The sequence below is a fragment of the Amblyomma maculatum genome, chromosome 4 (assembly GCF_055883805.1).
Source record: "Amblyomma maculatum isolate TAMU_Amacu chromosome 4, ASM5588380v1, whole genome shotgun sequence".
Classification (NCBI taxonomy): domain Eukaryota; kingdom Metazoa; phylum Arthropoda; class Arachnida; order Ixodida; family Ixodidae; genus Amblyomma; species Amblyomma maculatum.
In genome coordinates this window covers 179,730,155-179,743,809 of record NC_139347.1, presented here as the reverse complement: position 1 = coordinate 179,743,809, position 13,655 = coordinate 179,730,155, and the positions used below count along the sequence as shown (strand labels likewise).

The window sequence follows — 13,655 nt, the reverse complement described above, 5'->3', positions numbered from 1 at the left end:
AGAGAAAGAAAAAGAAAAAGAACTGAATGAACAACTTGCTCTTTTTTTGAGCATGGAAAGTACTGTGCCAGGGCATTTCGCCAGTAAAATACGAGAGCTTAAAAGTGAGCTGGAAACAATCGACAGCGAAAGATACACAGCGGCTGTCATACGTGCAAGGGCTGAAAAACTTTGGGCTGGAGAAGTGCCGACAAAATGAGCCCTAGCAGACGAGAAAAGATACGCCTGCCAGAAAGAAATTAGGAGTATAAGGTATGGCGGCCATATCACAGAAGATGCTAAAGATATTCAGCATGCGTTAGCAGAGCACTTCGAAGAACTGCTTAGCGCTAAGTTTGAGACTGTAGGCGGCTTTCAAACAGACTTTCTAAGACTGATGCCTGCACTGGATGACGAAAGTAAAGCGCGCCTAGAAACACCGATAACGGTACAGGAGATAGAATCTGCAATAGATGACCTGTCACCTGGGAAAGCCCCTGGGCCCGATGGTCTGAGCGCTGCCTTCTTTAAAACGTTTCAGCACTATGCGGCTCAGTTTATGCTCGATGTAATCACTGAAGCTTACGAACGTAATGCTGTTCCATTGTCTTTCTCTACATCGCACATTGTTCTAATATCCAAGATAGAGGATCCGGAGAAACGACAGTTGGTGGGGCCATATCGACCGATAAGCCTCACCAATGTTGGCTACAAGGTGTACATGAAGGTTTTAGCAAAAAGACTGCAAAGCGTAATAAAGGAATTGGTTGCGTCTCATCAAACGTGCGGCATCAAGGGTCGATCCATTGCCACGAATATACATGTCGCAAGAACCGTACTAGAATGTGTTGATGCACTCGGTGGTCAGATAGCCATGATGCAGTTAGATTTGGCGAAAGCCTTTGACCGTGTTTCCCACGAAATTCTTTTTTCCATTTTGGAGCATTCTAACCTTGGAAAAGTCATAATGGAGGGTGTTAAAATGGCTTACGCGAACTGCACGACCCGTATTATAGTGAATGGTGAACTGACTGACAGCATCGCAGTACGTTCATCGGTAAGGCGGGGCTGCCCGCTCTCACCCTTGCTTTTTGCACTGTATTTAGAGCCACTTTGCTTGGCTATCATTGATAGCGATCGCATTTTAGGGTTTAAGCTGCAATCAGCACACGTGAAAATGCTAGCATATGCTGATGACATAGCAGTGTTTTGTGCAACTAGAAAGAGCATCTGTGAAGTTACGGGTGTCGTCCAAACATTTTGTGATCAAACCGGATGCAAGATCAATTGGGAGAAAAGCTCTGGGTTTTGGCACGGTGATTGGGACGTGACACCTGATTTCTTCTGTAAGCTGCGATGGTCTGCTCTCCCAACGCGATATCTAGGCGTGCCTTTAGATTGTTATCGAGATCCCAACGTGCACTGGATAGAAGAAACACCCAGGGCGAAAGAAAAAGCGGATGCGTGGCAAGGAAGGCAACTCTCAATGTTTTCGCGCGCTTCTATTTGCAATGTTTTTCTTATTTCGAGGCTGTGGTACCTCATGAATGTGTTGTGTGTCTCACGAACCTCAATTCAGAAAATGCACCGCGTTTTTGCTGTTTTTATTTGGGCATCCACATGGAAAAAAGCCGCCCGGACGAATTTGTTTATTTCTGTTAAAAGGAGCGGGCTTGGCCTTGTCCATTTGTTCTTGCGTCAAGTGGTTTCGCGATTTATATTCCTGCGTGATCAAAAAGATATCTTTCTAAGAACTGTGATGCAAGTGCGATTGCAGAGGCTGCTCCCTGAATGGATTGTGTCATGTGAAAGCATGCCTGGTACTGTGACTGACTACCTGCGCGAGGTTGTTTTTTCGTGCAAGTTGCTGGAAGTGCGGTTTTCTTTTGATTACCTTTTCAATGTTCCAAAAAAAAAAGCTGTATAAAGATCTCATTGACGTGATGCTGCCGGTGCCTTTTTACCGGGCATTACACTGTGGAGGCCCAGGGCAGGACGTTTTGAAAAGAGTCAAAAAGATGCCCTTGAGGCCATCTGCTAAAACGTTCCTTTTCAAACTTCACTCTAATACGCTCCCTGTTAAAACCTGGCTGAATGAAAAAGGTATCTTCGTCCCATGGACAACGAATTGCCTGTTCTGAAAAAAAACCGGAGACAATTGAACACGTCTTCTTACAGTGTTGGGATGCTGTCTTTGTATGGGACGTCCTCCAAAGGACAATTAAAAAGGAACTTCCCCTAACTCCGTACGGTATCAGATTCCTACCAGTGCAGAACGATGATGCACCTTATGATTTAATTATGCTTCTTGGCCTCCATAGTTTGTGGAAAACACGAATGCAGGTGCGTCACGCAGATATAAATACACGATCTGCGCGTGAAAACTTCATTGAAAGTGCGGTGTATATACGCGAATCTTTCAGGATGCAGCAGGATCCACCACAATGGCAATGTCTATTTGATGAGTTGGTGAACCTGAAAAGATTTTAGCCGCGTACGCGTTAGCTCAAGTGTAGTTGACGTGTTTTATCATGTGTATTTTGTTTTTGTGTTTCACGGCAATAAAGAAAAAAAAATCAGGATGGCCGAGTGGTCTAAGGCGCCAGACTCAAGGTTAAATGCCTTGCCTACTAGTATGTGGGCTAAACGAGATTTCTGGTCCACGGATGTGGGCGTGGGTTCGAATCCCACTCCTGACACATTTTTTCCTTCGTATAGTTCGCGCATGCAGTATGGTGCTTCACTTGAAATCTCATGGTGGCAGTGTCAGGATGGCCGGGGAGATTCCACTTCCGGCCACCCAGCGTGACGGACGTGATTATCATGGGCTCCCAAGGAGCGGATTTAGCGGCCCAGATGGGCCGTGGTATCAGGAGCACGGAAAGGCCTACTAAGGATTATGAACTAGTTCTACCGCATCTGCCTACAGGTTCGAGTGTTTTACATACTGTTTTTTTTTGCATGGCGACATAAAAGCCAGGCCGTACCGGGTGGAGCACTTTCGAGACTCCCTCGCTCGTCTTTCACTGCTGCCGGAAGTGGTTGCCCTCGGGGCATACCAAATGAATCACGTGTGGGCGGTAACGTTTAAATGTGAAGAGGCGAAAGCGAAGATTTTGGAAGCCCAAGCTATTGAAGTGAAGGAACACCGCTGCGTAGTCATTGACCCCTGTAACCAAGGCATCAGGCTGAAGCTTTTCTGGCTGCTTCATGGCCCCTGTAACCAAGGCATCAGGCTGAAGCTTTTCTGGCTGCTTCACGGCGTGCAAGACGATGATGTGCGAGCGGCGTTGGCAGCTTTTGGAAAAGTGACTGAAATTTCAAGAGACAAGTGGAAAGTCCAAGGGTGTGTCGACAAGGCTTCAACGACACGAACGGTCAGGCTGAAGCTAAAAGTGGGCGTTACCACTGAGGACCTGCCGCATCAGCTTCGGGTCGCCGAGGACGTCGCACTCGTCCACGTCCCAGGCAGAGCCCCGCTTTGCCTCCGGTGCCGCGGGAAAGGTCATTTACGGCGTGAGTGTCGTGTGCCGCGCTGCGGGCTGTGTCGTCGCTACGGCCATGACGAGTCCCAGTGTGTGCGCACGTATGCCAACGTTGCAGGCCCCGTGCCGAGTGAAGTGGCAGGCGAGCACTTGATGGACGCATTGGACGCCGAGGAAGCGAGCAGTGGAATCACTGAGGAGGCAGAACAGAACGAGCAGTCCTCTGAGAAGACCCCTGCCCCTAAAGAACACTGTGAATCAGAGTTGATAGTTCCGTTGTCGAATGTCGCTGGGACCGAGACACCCTCGAAAGAAGACGGCAAAGCCAGTGCTGCACGCCCAGCTTCGGCTACGCAACACAGTGAGGAACAGGGGGACACTGAAGCTGAGATGCCAGCTGCTTCTACCTTGCCTGTGAAGCGTGTGCACGAAGACAGTGTCAACGAGGGATCAACCCAAGGAGGAGCGGAAAACGAACAGCCTCCACTGAAGGCGGCCCCCCTTCGCCGGGCGTCCTTCAAGCCAAGGCCAAACGTGCCCCCAGACCGGAGAACTGTGTCACCTGTGCCTCCGCCATAGCGGGGGTGCCCTTTCCGGTCGAGACGTTACAAGCCCGGTCCATGATCGGGAGCAGCGCTTGGAACGGACGGACTCGCCAAAAAGGAAGAATGGTCATCCCGTGCAACAGATCAACCGCAATGCTGTCTTTCTGCAAAAGCGATGTGAGTGATATATGTTTCGCGATTTATAATTTCTTGAGATGGCGACCAATTTAACCACTAGCTTGCGCGTAGCCACGCTAAATGTGAGGGGGCTGTCAACGCGCCGGAGACAACTGCAGCTGAACCGCATTCTGCTGGAAAATGAAATTGATGTGCTAGCAGTTCAAGAGAGCAAAATGGAAAGCGAACAACAAACAGAGAAAATGGCTGAAATATATCGTTCTAGATATAGTGTTTGCGTTTGTCATGCGGTTGGAAGATCGGTGGGATGTGTCATTTTCATTCGAAATTGCATAGAGTGTGTGCAGTCTGTGTTCTCGTGTGAGAGTGGTCGGCTTTTGATATGTGATTTCAGTTTTTCTGGATTGGACTGGAGAGTGATCTGCGTTTATGCCCCGACTAGAACGTTTGAGCGCGAAGAGTTCTTTCACTATATGAAATCCTTCTTAATACATGAGAGGCGTGTTCTCCTGCTTGGAGACTTCAACTGTGTCTGTAGACCGGAAGATAGGACAACAGACCGTGTCCTTCGTGACAAGAGTGCAGAGTTACTTATTGACATTGTTATTGAGGCAGAGCTTGAAGATGCTGGCTGTATAATGACGCATGAAGGCCAAGCAAAGTTCACGCACTTTCAAGGTAGCCGTCATGCAAGGTGGGACCGAATATATGTTTCCATTGATTGTGTGCCCTTGTGCTCGGAATATCAAACACTTCCCATGAGCTTTAGTGACCACTCCCTCGTAATGATTACTCTAGGCATGAAAAGTAAGGCAACAATGTTCAATTGGGAGCTATGGAAATTTAATGAAAAACTGCTGCTGGATGAAGAGTTTACCACTAAAGTTAAAGAATATATTAAGCATATGTTACAAAATGACTCTAATTTTATACAAGCATGGGAGCAGTTTAAGTGCGAGATAAAGATAGCTGCTATTGACCGAGCATGCACTCTCCGACGTAAAGAAAGAGAACAAGAAAAAGAACTTTGTAGCACACTTGAATACATGCTTAGCATGGAGAGCGTTAAGCCTGGCTTGTTCGCCCAAGATATTAAAAAGATAAAAACCAAACTTGAGTTGATGGACGAAGAGAAGTATCGCGGTGCGGTGATAGGGACGCAGCGAAAAATTGTGGCTTGGAGAGACGCCCACGAAACGGGCACTTAGTGATGAAAAAAGGTACGCAGTGTCAAAAGAGATAAATGAAATCTGCTATCAGAACGTAGTTACCTCGAAAAAAAAAAACGATTGAACGGGCGTTTGTAGAATTTTACAGGGAATTGTTTTACCTGAAAACACCGGACATTGAACGCTTCAGAAAAGACTTTCTGTCGCTGATGCCAAGAGTAGAAGACGAAGTGGCGCAGACACTTGAAGCAAGTATTACTTCTGAGGAAATTGAGGCCGCTATAGGGGAATTAAATTCCAGTATGTCACCCGGACCAGATGGTCTTGGTGCTGCCATATACAAGGCCTTTCCAACTGAAATGGCTGTTTTACTGGAAAGAGTTATTAATGAATGCTACGAAAAGAACGTACCTCCTCCGTCTTTTCGAATGTCACACGTTGTATTAATCCCGAAAACAGATGACCATGTTAAGCTTCAGTCTGTAGCGTCTTACCGTCCTATAAGTCTAACGAATGTTGACTATAAAATTTACATGAAAGTATTAGGGCGACGACTCCAACGTGTAATTACTTCTCTTGTAGGCCCACATCAGACATGCGGTATAAAAGGAAGGACCATTTTTACTAACATACACGCAGCAAGGAGTGTACTAGAATGTTGTGACGTGATGCATGACCAGGTAGCCATGATGCAATTAGACCTCCACAAAGCATTTGATAAAGTGGTACATGAAATTTTGTTCTCTGTTTTAGAGTATGTCAATGCTGGTTCCGTGATTACAAAGGGCGTGAAAATGGTTTACGAGTGCTGTTCAGCGAGACTGGTCGTGAATAAGCAGTTAACTGATCGTATACCTGTTCAGTCGTCAGTAAGGCAGGGCTGTCCTCTGTCTCCCCCTTTGTTTACGCTTTATCTGGAGCCTTTCTGTCTAAGATTGCTTACAAGGCCAAACATACGCGGTTATAGATTTTTTCAAAGTGAAGTTCGGGTTTTGGCATACGCGGACGATATTGCGGTTTTTTGTACTGACCATGAGAGCGTGCAAGAAGTTGTAAAAGAAGCCACTGCTTTTTGCACTGCAAGTGGAAGTGAAATTAGTTGGGCAAAGTGTTTAGGATTTTGGCACGGAAACTGGCAATACGCGCCTGCATTATTCTCCAGTATGCAATGGACAACAACGCCAGGCAATTACCTTGGTGTGCCACTAAAGCATTACCGTGAAAGCAAGGAATGTTGGGCCGGTGAAGTTGAGCAAGTGAAAACCCAAACAAACAAATGGGGAGGACAGAACTTTTCTATGTTCGCAAGAGCTACCGTTTGCAATATGTTCCTAGTTGCAAAAATTTTTTACATGCTGCAAGTGTTATCTATGTCAAGAATCTCTGTTCAAAAACTGCATAGGGTATTTGCCACGTTTGTGTGGGCTTCAACATGGGAGCGTACCAGTCGATGCAATCTTTTTCATACGGTGCATAACGGTGGACTGGGCTTGTCACATTTATACTTAAAGCAGATTGTAACAAGGTTCTTTTTTTTGCGCGAACAAAGCGATGTTTTTCTTAGAACGGTAATCCAAGTGCGATTGCGGGATTCACTGCCGGAATATGTAGTTTCGACTATGTCTACAGGGCCAATGGCTCTAAGTGCTTTTCTTCGCGAAGTTGACGCGTCCTTCCAAATAGTGAAGGCGAGATTTTCGAATGATTAAATGTGTACTGTTACGCGAAAACGGCTGTACAAAGATTTATTGGAAACCTTTTTACCTGTGCCTCTTTATCGCGCTGTATATGCTTTGGGTCCGGAGCGGGATGTGTTGAAGAGAGTGAAAAGAATGCCCATCGGATCGTCCGCTAAATCTTTCTTTTTTCAATTGCATACCGGCACTCTTCCGGTGAAGCCATGGCTGGAAAGCAAAGGCCTTTTCGTGCCTTGGTCTGCTGACTGTTTAATTTGCAAAAAGCTGGAAACCATAGAGCATATTTTCCTTGATTGTCACGATGCGGTTTTTTTGTGGGACGTGCTACAGCGTACTATTAAAAAGGACTTTCCAATAACGCCGTTTGGCATACGCTACCTTCCATGCGCCCAGCCAGGAGAAGTGCCCAGGTATTTATTAATGGTCTTGTGTATGCACAGCATATGGAGAACGCGGATGGATGTTCGCCATGAGCATGTTGTCGTACACCCAGCCCATCAATACTTTGTTGAAAGTGTAATGTACACGCGTGATGTTTTCGGAGGGCAATCTGAACCCCCAGATTGGCTGCCAGTCTTGAACAAGCTCATGTCACCTAATCCATTCTACCACAAGAAACCTGTAAGAAAGTGACTTGTGTTTTTAATTCCATGCGGCTTTTCATCGTTCTTTGTAGTTGCCAAGTCGGTAATAAAGAAAAAAAAAGTCAGGATGGCCGAGTGGCCTAAGGCGCCAGACTCAAGGTTAAATGCCTTGCCTACTAGTATGTGGGCTAAACGAGATTTCTGGTCCACGGATGTGGGCGTGGGTTCGAATCCCACTTCTGAGACATTTTTTTCCTTCGTATAGTTCGCGCATGCAGTACGGTGCTTCACTTGAAATCTCTCTGGTGGCAATGTCAGGATGGCCGAGTGGTCTAAGGCGCCAGACTCAAGGTTAAATGCCTTGCTTACTAGTATGTGGGCTAAACGAGATTTCTGGTCCACGGATGTGGGCGTGGGTTCGAATCCCACTTCTGACACATTTTTTTCCTTCGTATAGTTCGCGCATGCAGTACGGTGCTTCACTTGAAATCTCTCTGGTGGCAGTGTCAGGATGGCCGAGTGGTCTAAGGCGCCAGACTCAAGGTTAAATGCCTTGCTTACTAGTATGTGGGCTAAACGAGATTTCTGGTCCACGGATGTGGGCGTGGGTTCGAATCCCACTTCTGACACATTTTTTTCCTTCGTATAGTTCGCGCATGCAGTACGGTGCTTCACTTGAAATCTCTCTGGTGGCAGTGTCAGGATGGCCGAGTGGTCTAAGGCGCCAGACTCAAGGTTAAATGCCTTGCCTACTAGTATGTGGGCTAAACGAGATTTCTGGTCCACGGATGTGGGCGTGGGTTCGAATCCCACTTCTGACACATTTTTTTCCTTCGTATAGTTCGCGCATGCAGTACGGTGCTTCACTTGAAATCTCTCTGGTGGCAGTGTCAGGATGGCCGAGTGGTCTTCTGTTCAGATAAAGACAGCGTTCGGGAAGTTGTTACCATTACGGGGAAATATTGCAAACAGACAGGCTGCCAAATTAATTGGGAAAAAAGCTCAGGCTTTTGGCACGGACAATGGGATAATAAACCCGAGTATTTCGCTTTCATGAAGTGGGCGGAATTACCTACAAAGTACCTTGGCTTGCCGCTTTGCTGTTATCGTGACACTGAGCGACAGTGGGCAGAGGAAACCAACGGAGTACGGGAAAAAGTGGAAGGATGGCAAGGAAGGGATTTATCTATGTTCGCGCGGGCTAGCATCTGTAATGTTTTCTTGCTTTCCAAAATATGGTATATAATGAATGTCTTATCTATGTCACGGGTCCATGTACAAAAAGTGCATCGCATTTTTTCTGTGTTTATTTGGTCCTCCACATGGGAAAGAATGAGCCGCACAAATTTGTTTCGGCCTGTTAGATACGGAGGCCTTGGTCTCGTTCATTTGTTTTTACGCCAGATAGTATCTCGGTTTCTATATCTTCGAGACCAGCAAGACCCGTTTTTGCGAACTGTTTTACAAATAAGAATGTGCAATATGCTACCACAATTCATTGTCACGTCATTTTTAGATCCCTGTACCACGGTCTCTGGTTACTTACGTGAGGTTGTTCTTGCATTCAGAATGCTGAGTGTCCGATTTTCAATGGAATATCTTTCTTCAGTTTCAAGGCGCAAACTGTATACAGACCTTATAGACATTATGCTACCTGTGCCTGTGTACCCTTCTGTATACTATGGAGGCCCAGGACAGGACGTCTTGAAGAGAGTAAAGAGGATGCCAGTTAAGCTTACGACAAAGTCGTTTTTCTTCAAATTACATACCGGGACGCTTCCAGTCAAAGTTTGGCTGGAAAAAAAAGGAATATTTGTCCCGTGGACAACCAATTGCCTCCTCTGCAAGAAACCCGAAACAATTGAGCATGTCTTTATAGACTGCTGGGACCCGATATTTCATTGGGATGTTCTTCAAAGAACAATAAAAAAAGAACTCCCAATAGATCCCTACGGTATACGCTTCCTGCCAGTTGAAAATCAAGAAACCCCATACGATATGATAATGCTCCTTAGCCTCCATAGTATATGGAAGACTAGAATGCAAGTGCGTCATGCGGACGTCAATACGCGACCTGTTAGAGAAAATTTCGTGGAGAGCGTGGCGTACATCCGAGATGTGTACAAAAGCGAGCCTGATCCACCGGAATGGATGAATATACTTGACCAGTTGGTTGGCATCAAGCAATTTTAAATCACATGTGTCAGCCGAAGGATTGGCGACTCTTTTATCATTGATTTTGTGTTTTGTACTTGTCATAAGCCTGGTAATAAAAAAAAAAAAAAAAAAAGGATGGCCGAGTGGTCTAAGGCGCCAGACTCAAGGTTAAATGCCTTGCCTACTAGTATGTGGGCTAAACGAGATTTCTTGTCCACGGATGTGGGCGTGGGTTCGAATCCCACTTCTGACACATTTTTTTCCTTCGTATAGTTCGCGCATGCAGTACGGTGCTTCACTTGAAATCTCTCTGGTGGCAGTGTCAGGATGGCCGAGTGGTCTAAGGCGCCAGACTCAAGGTTAAATGCCTTGCCTACTAGTATGTGGGCTAAACGAGATTTCTGGTCCACGGATGTGGGCGTGGGTTCGAATCTCACTTCAGACACATTTTTTTCCTTCGTATAGTTCGCGCATGCAGTACGGTGCTTCACTTGAAATCTCTCTGGTGGCAGTGTCAGGATGGCCGAGTGGTCTAAGGCGCCAGACTCAAGGTTAAATGCCTTGCCTACTAGTATGTGGGCTAAACGAGATTTCTGGTCCACGGATGTGGGCGTGGGTTCGAATCCCACTTCTGACACATTTTTTTCCTTCGTATAGTTCGCGCATGCAGTACGGTGCTTCACTTGAAATCTCTCTGGTGGCAGTGTCAGGATGGCCGAGTGGTCTAAGGCGCCAGACTCAAGGTTAAATGCCTTGTCGACTAGTATGTGGGCTAAACGAGATTTCTGGTCCACGGATGTGAGCGTGGGTTCGAATCCCACTTCTGACACATTTTTTTCCTTCGTATAGTTCGAGCATGCAGTACGGTGCTTCACTTCAAAATCTCTCTGGTGGGAGTGTCATGATGGCCGAGCGATTCTGCTTCCGGCCACGCCAGTGAATGGACGCAGGATGCAGGGCTCCTCAGGAGCGGCTTCAGCGGCCATGTCAAGCCGCGGTAACAGGATGTCTGAACAGGACAATACTTACCAGGTTGTTTTGCCTGAACTGCCAACAGGTCGGTTTGTTTTGAATACCGTTTTTTTGCACGCCCATATCAGGGCCCGCCCGTACCGGGTGGAGGATTTCCGGGATGCGTTAGCGCAGCACTCGCTAATACCAGATGTTATCGCAATGAGGGCGTATCGGATGAGCCACGTCTGGGCCGTCACTCTCAAGGATGCTGAAGCAGTGACCAAGCTTGTTAGTGTAGGCGAGTTGTGTGTGAAAAACGGTCGCTGCTTGGTGATAGACCCGGCGAACCAGGACGTGTGGCTGAAACTTCACTGGCTGCTAGACATCGTGCCAGACGAGGATGTTCGTGCTGCCTTTGCGCCGTACGGAAAGGTATCCGAAGTTACAAGGGAGCGCTGGCGAGTTAAAGGTATGTTAGAAAAGGGCTCAACTACTAGACTCGTCACTCTGAAGCTGAAAGCTGGCATGAAGCTCGACGACCTGCCGCATCAGCTGAATGTTAGCGGTGAGCTGGCGCTCGTTATTGTGCCAGGCAGACCCCCGTTGTGCCTACGCTGCCGGAGTACGGGTCACATCCGCAAAGAGTGCCGGGTTCCTCGCTGCGGAACGTGTCGACGATTCGGGCATGAAGACAGCCTGTTGCACGTACCTACGCTAGCATTGCCGGACCTGGGACCAGAGAAGACTCGTCGGAGTTAATTATGGACGAGGTGGATGCGGTGGAGGCTCCTGACATTAGAGGTCAGTCAACAAAACAGGATGCGCCTTCCATGACTGTTTTAACAAAGCATAAGGTGACCGTGGCCAGTCAAGAGAATGAAACTCGGCAAGCCTTGCAAGATCCGTCACTGGACCATGAAGGCGCGTCAAAGGAAGCATCAGAAGATGTAATCAATTTTTCTGACGCTGAGCAGCATCTCAGCACTGAGCCTCCCTGTACTGATGCCATGGAGATTGGGCCGGAGACAGCAGCCTTTATTGCCGCGAAACGTCCACACGAGGAAAGCGTCGAGGGGACCCAGCTGCCAGGCGGTGTTCGTGGTGAGCCGCTGCCGAAAACTTCGGGCATCCGAAGAGCAACGTTAAGACCGAAGCCGAACTTCTCGGCCGACACGCGGCAGGCGGGGAAACCGCCTCCGTAGTTTTTGTGGTGTCCTCAACGATTTGTGGGTCGGCTGTCTACCGACCAGCGTCAGGAACATTCTGCAACCAAGCGGGGCGTGTGGAAAAAAAAATGACAGATGGTGCTCGGACTTCGCTTGAATGCAGCCCGACGTTCTGCTGGGAGGACAATATATGAACACATATGCCACTGTTCTTCAGAAGCGGACGCCACGCAAAGATGAAGGTAGGCACCATGCGCGTACGGGCGTCCCTTTCTAACATATGACTCTGAAGCTTAATTCGGCGTTACACGTAGCTACTTTGAATGTCAGAGGGCTGGGTGCGAGAAGGCGACAATGACAGCTCAGTCGCCTCCTTGTGGATAATGATATAGAAATAGCAGCTGTGCAAGAATCAAAGATTGAGAGCCAAGAAAGCACTGACCGTATGGTGGCTTCTTTTCAAACAAACTTTTATGTGTGTGTATGCCATTCTGTTGGTGTATCGTGTGGATGCCTTTTATTTATACGTAACACGCTGGGAGTAAACGTGGAGTCTGTTTTTGAATGTCCACGTGGTCGGCTTTTGTTTACTGATTTTACCTAATCTAATTTATGCTGGCGTGTTGTGTGTGTGTGCTCCCAATTCAGAATGCAAGCGTGAATTGTATTTTGAGTCTATTGAAGTGTGGTTGAAGGTCGACAAAATCTTACTTGTACTAGGTGACTGCAACTGTGTGTGCGCAGCTGTGGAACGAGCGGCGAGGTGTAAACCTCGAAGAGACAGAAGCTCCAAGCTGTTGAATGCACTTGTGCATGAATACGGCCTTGAGGATGTTGGTAGTGTGTTCTCCACTGGAAACCAACCAGTGTTCACGCACTTTCAGCGAGATAGCCATGCTAGATTGACAGGGTGTATGCCTCGGTTGGTCTTGTTTCCCTATGTGCTGCATATGAGGTCAAACCTGTGTCTTTCAGTGATCATTGTCTCGTGGGTGCAGTGTTTGGTAGGAAAGGAAAGATATCACGCTTTAACTGGCACCTATAAAAACTGAATGCCAAGCTTCTCGCCGATGAAGTGTTCCTTACGGAAGTTAAGACCGAGTTTGAAAATCGTCTGGCTATGCAACCAGTTAGTTTGGCAGCTCAATGGGACAGCTTCAAAGAGTGGGTCAAATCGAAAGCCATAGAAAAGAGCAGTAAGATGCGATATAAAGAGAAAGAAAAAGAACTGAATGAACAAAGAGTTTCTGTTTAGCATGGAAAGTACTGTGCCAGGGCATTTCGCCACTAAAATACGAGAGCTTAAAAGTGAGCTGGAAACAATCGACAGCGAAAGATACACAGCGGCTGTTATACGTTCAAAGGCTGAAAAACTTCAGGCTGGAGAAGTGCCGACAAAACGAGCGCCGGCAGACGAGAAAAGATACGCCTGTCAGAAAGAAATTAGGAGTATAAGGTATGGCGGCCATATCACTGAGGATGCTGAAGATATTCAGCGTGCGGTAGCAGAGCACTTCGAATTGCTTCGCGCTAAGCTTGAGACTGTAAGCGGCTTTCAAACAGATTTTCTAAGACTGATGCCTGCACTGGATGACGAAAGTAAAGCGCGCCTAGAAACACCAATAATGTTGGCCGAGTAGTCTAAGGCGCAGATTCAAGGTTTAGTACCTTACTCGCTATGCGAGCTAACCGAGGCTTCCGATCCACGTATGTGGGCGAGGGTTCGAACCCCACTTCTGACTCAATTTTTGCCGCACTTCGAGAACACAATGTAATGCAGC

General features: G+C 47.3%; 1 protein-coding gene and 6 non-coding genes across 7 annotated transcripts; all 7 read left to right on the top strand.

Annotated features, from left to right (window-relative positions):
* The first annotated feature begins 2,554 nt into the window (after window positions 1-2,554).
* Window positions 2,555-2,678, top strand: TRNAL-CAA (transfer RNA leucine (anticodon CAA)). Its single transcript has 2 exons — window positions 2,555-2,592; window positions 2,633-2,678. It is a non-coding gene; the product is annotated as a tRNA-Leu (tRNA).
* A 5,232-nt stretch (window positions 2,679-7,910) lies between these two features.
* Window positions 7,911-8,034, top strand: TRNAL-CAA (transfer RNA leucine (anticodon CAA)). Its single transcript has 2 exons — window positions 7,911-7,948; window positions 7,989-8,034. It is a non-coding gene; the product is annotated as a tRNA-Leu (tRNA).
* Window positions 8,035-8,102: 68 nt separating this feature from the next.
* On the top strand, window positions 8,103-8,226 carry TRNAL-CAA (transfer RNA leucine (anticodon CAA)). Its single transcript has 2 exons — window positions 8,103-8,140; window positions 8,181-8,226. It is a non-coding gene; the product is annotated as a tRNA-Leu (tRNA).
* Window positions 8,227-8,294: 68 nt separating this feature from the next.
* TRNAL-CAA (transfer RNA leucine (anticodon CAA)) lies at window positions 8,295-8,418 on the top strand. The gene is made up of 2 exons: window positions 8,295-8,332; window positions 8,373-8,418. It is a non-coding gene; the product is annotated as a tRNA-Leu (tRNA).
* Window positions 8,419-8,525: 107 nt separating this feature from the next.
* Window positions 8,526-9,859, top strand: LOC146193703 (uncharacterized). Its single transcript, XM_084600120.1, has one exon. It carries the CDS (start codon window positions 8,651-8,653, stop codon window positions 9,788-9,790), a length of 1,140 nt encoding a protein of 379 aa, XP_084456246.1. The 5' UTR covers window positions 8,526-8,650; the 3' UTR covers window positions 9,791-9,859.
* A 408-nt stretch (window positions 9,860-10,267) lies between these two features.
* TRNAL-CAA (transfer RNA leucine (anticodon CAA)) lies at window positions 10,268-10,391 on the top strand. The gene is made up of 2 exons: window positions 10,268-10,305; window positions 10,346-10,391. It is a non-coding gene; the product is annotated as a tRNA-Leu (tRNA).
* Window positions 10,392-10,459: 68 nt separating this feature from the next.
* TRNAL-CAA (transfer RNA leucine (anticodon CAA)) lies at window positions 10,460-10,583 on the top strand. The gene is made up of 2 exons: window positions 10,460-10,497; window positions 10,538-10,583. It is a non-coding gene; the product is annotated as a tRNA-Leu (tRNA).
* The last annotated feature ends 3,072 nt before the right edge of the window (window positions 10,584-13,655 follow it).

Coding starts and splice junctions, on each gene's coding strand:
- LOC146193703 (XM_084600120.1), top strand. CDS start 8,651: ATGAAGTGGGCGGAATTACCTACAAAGTACCTTGGCTTGCCGCTTTGC.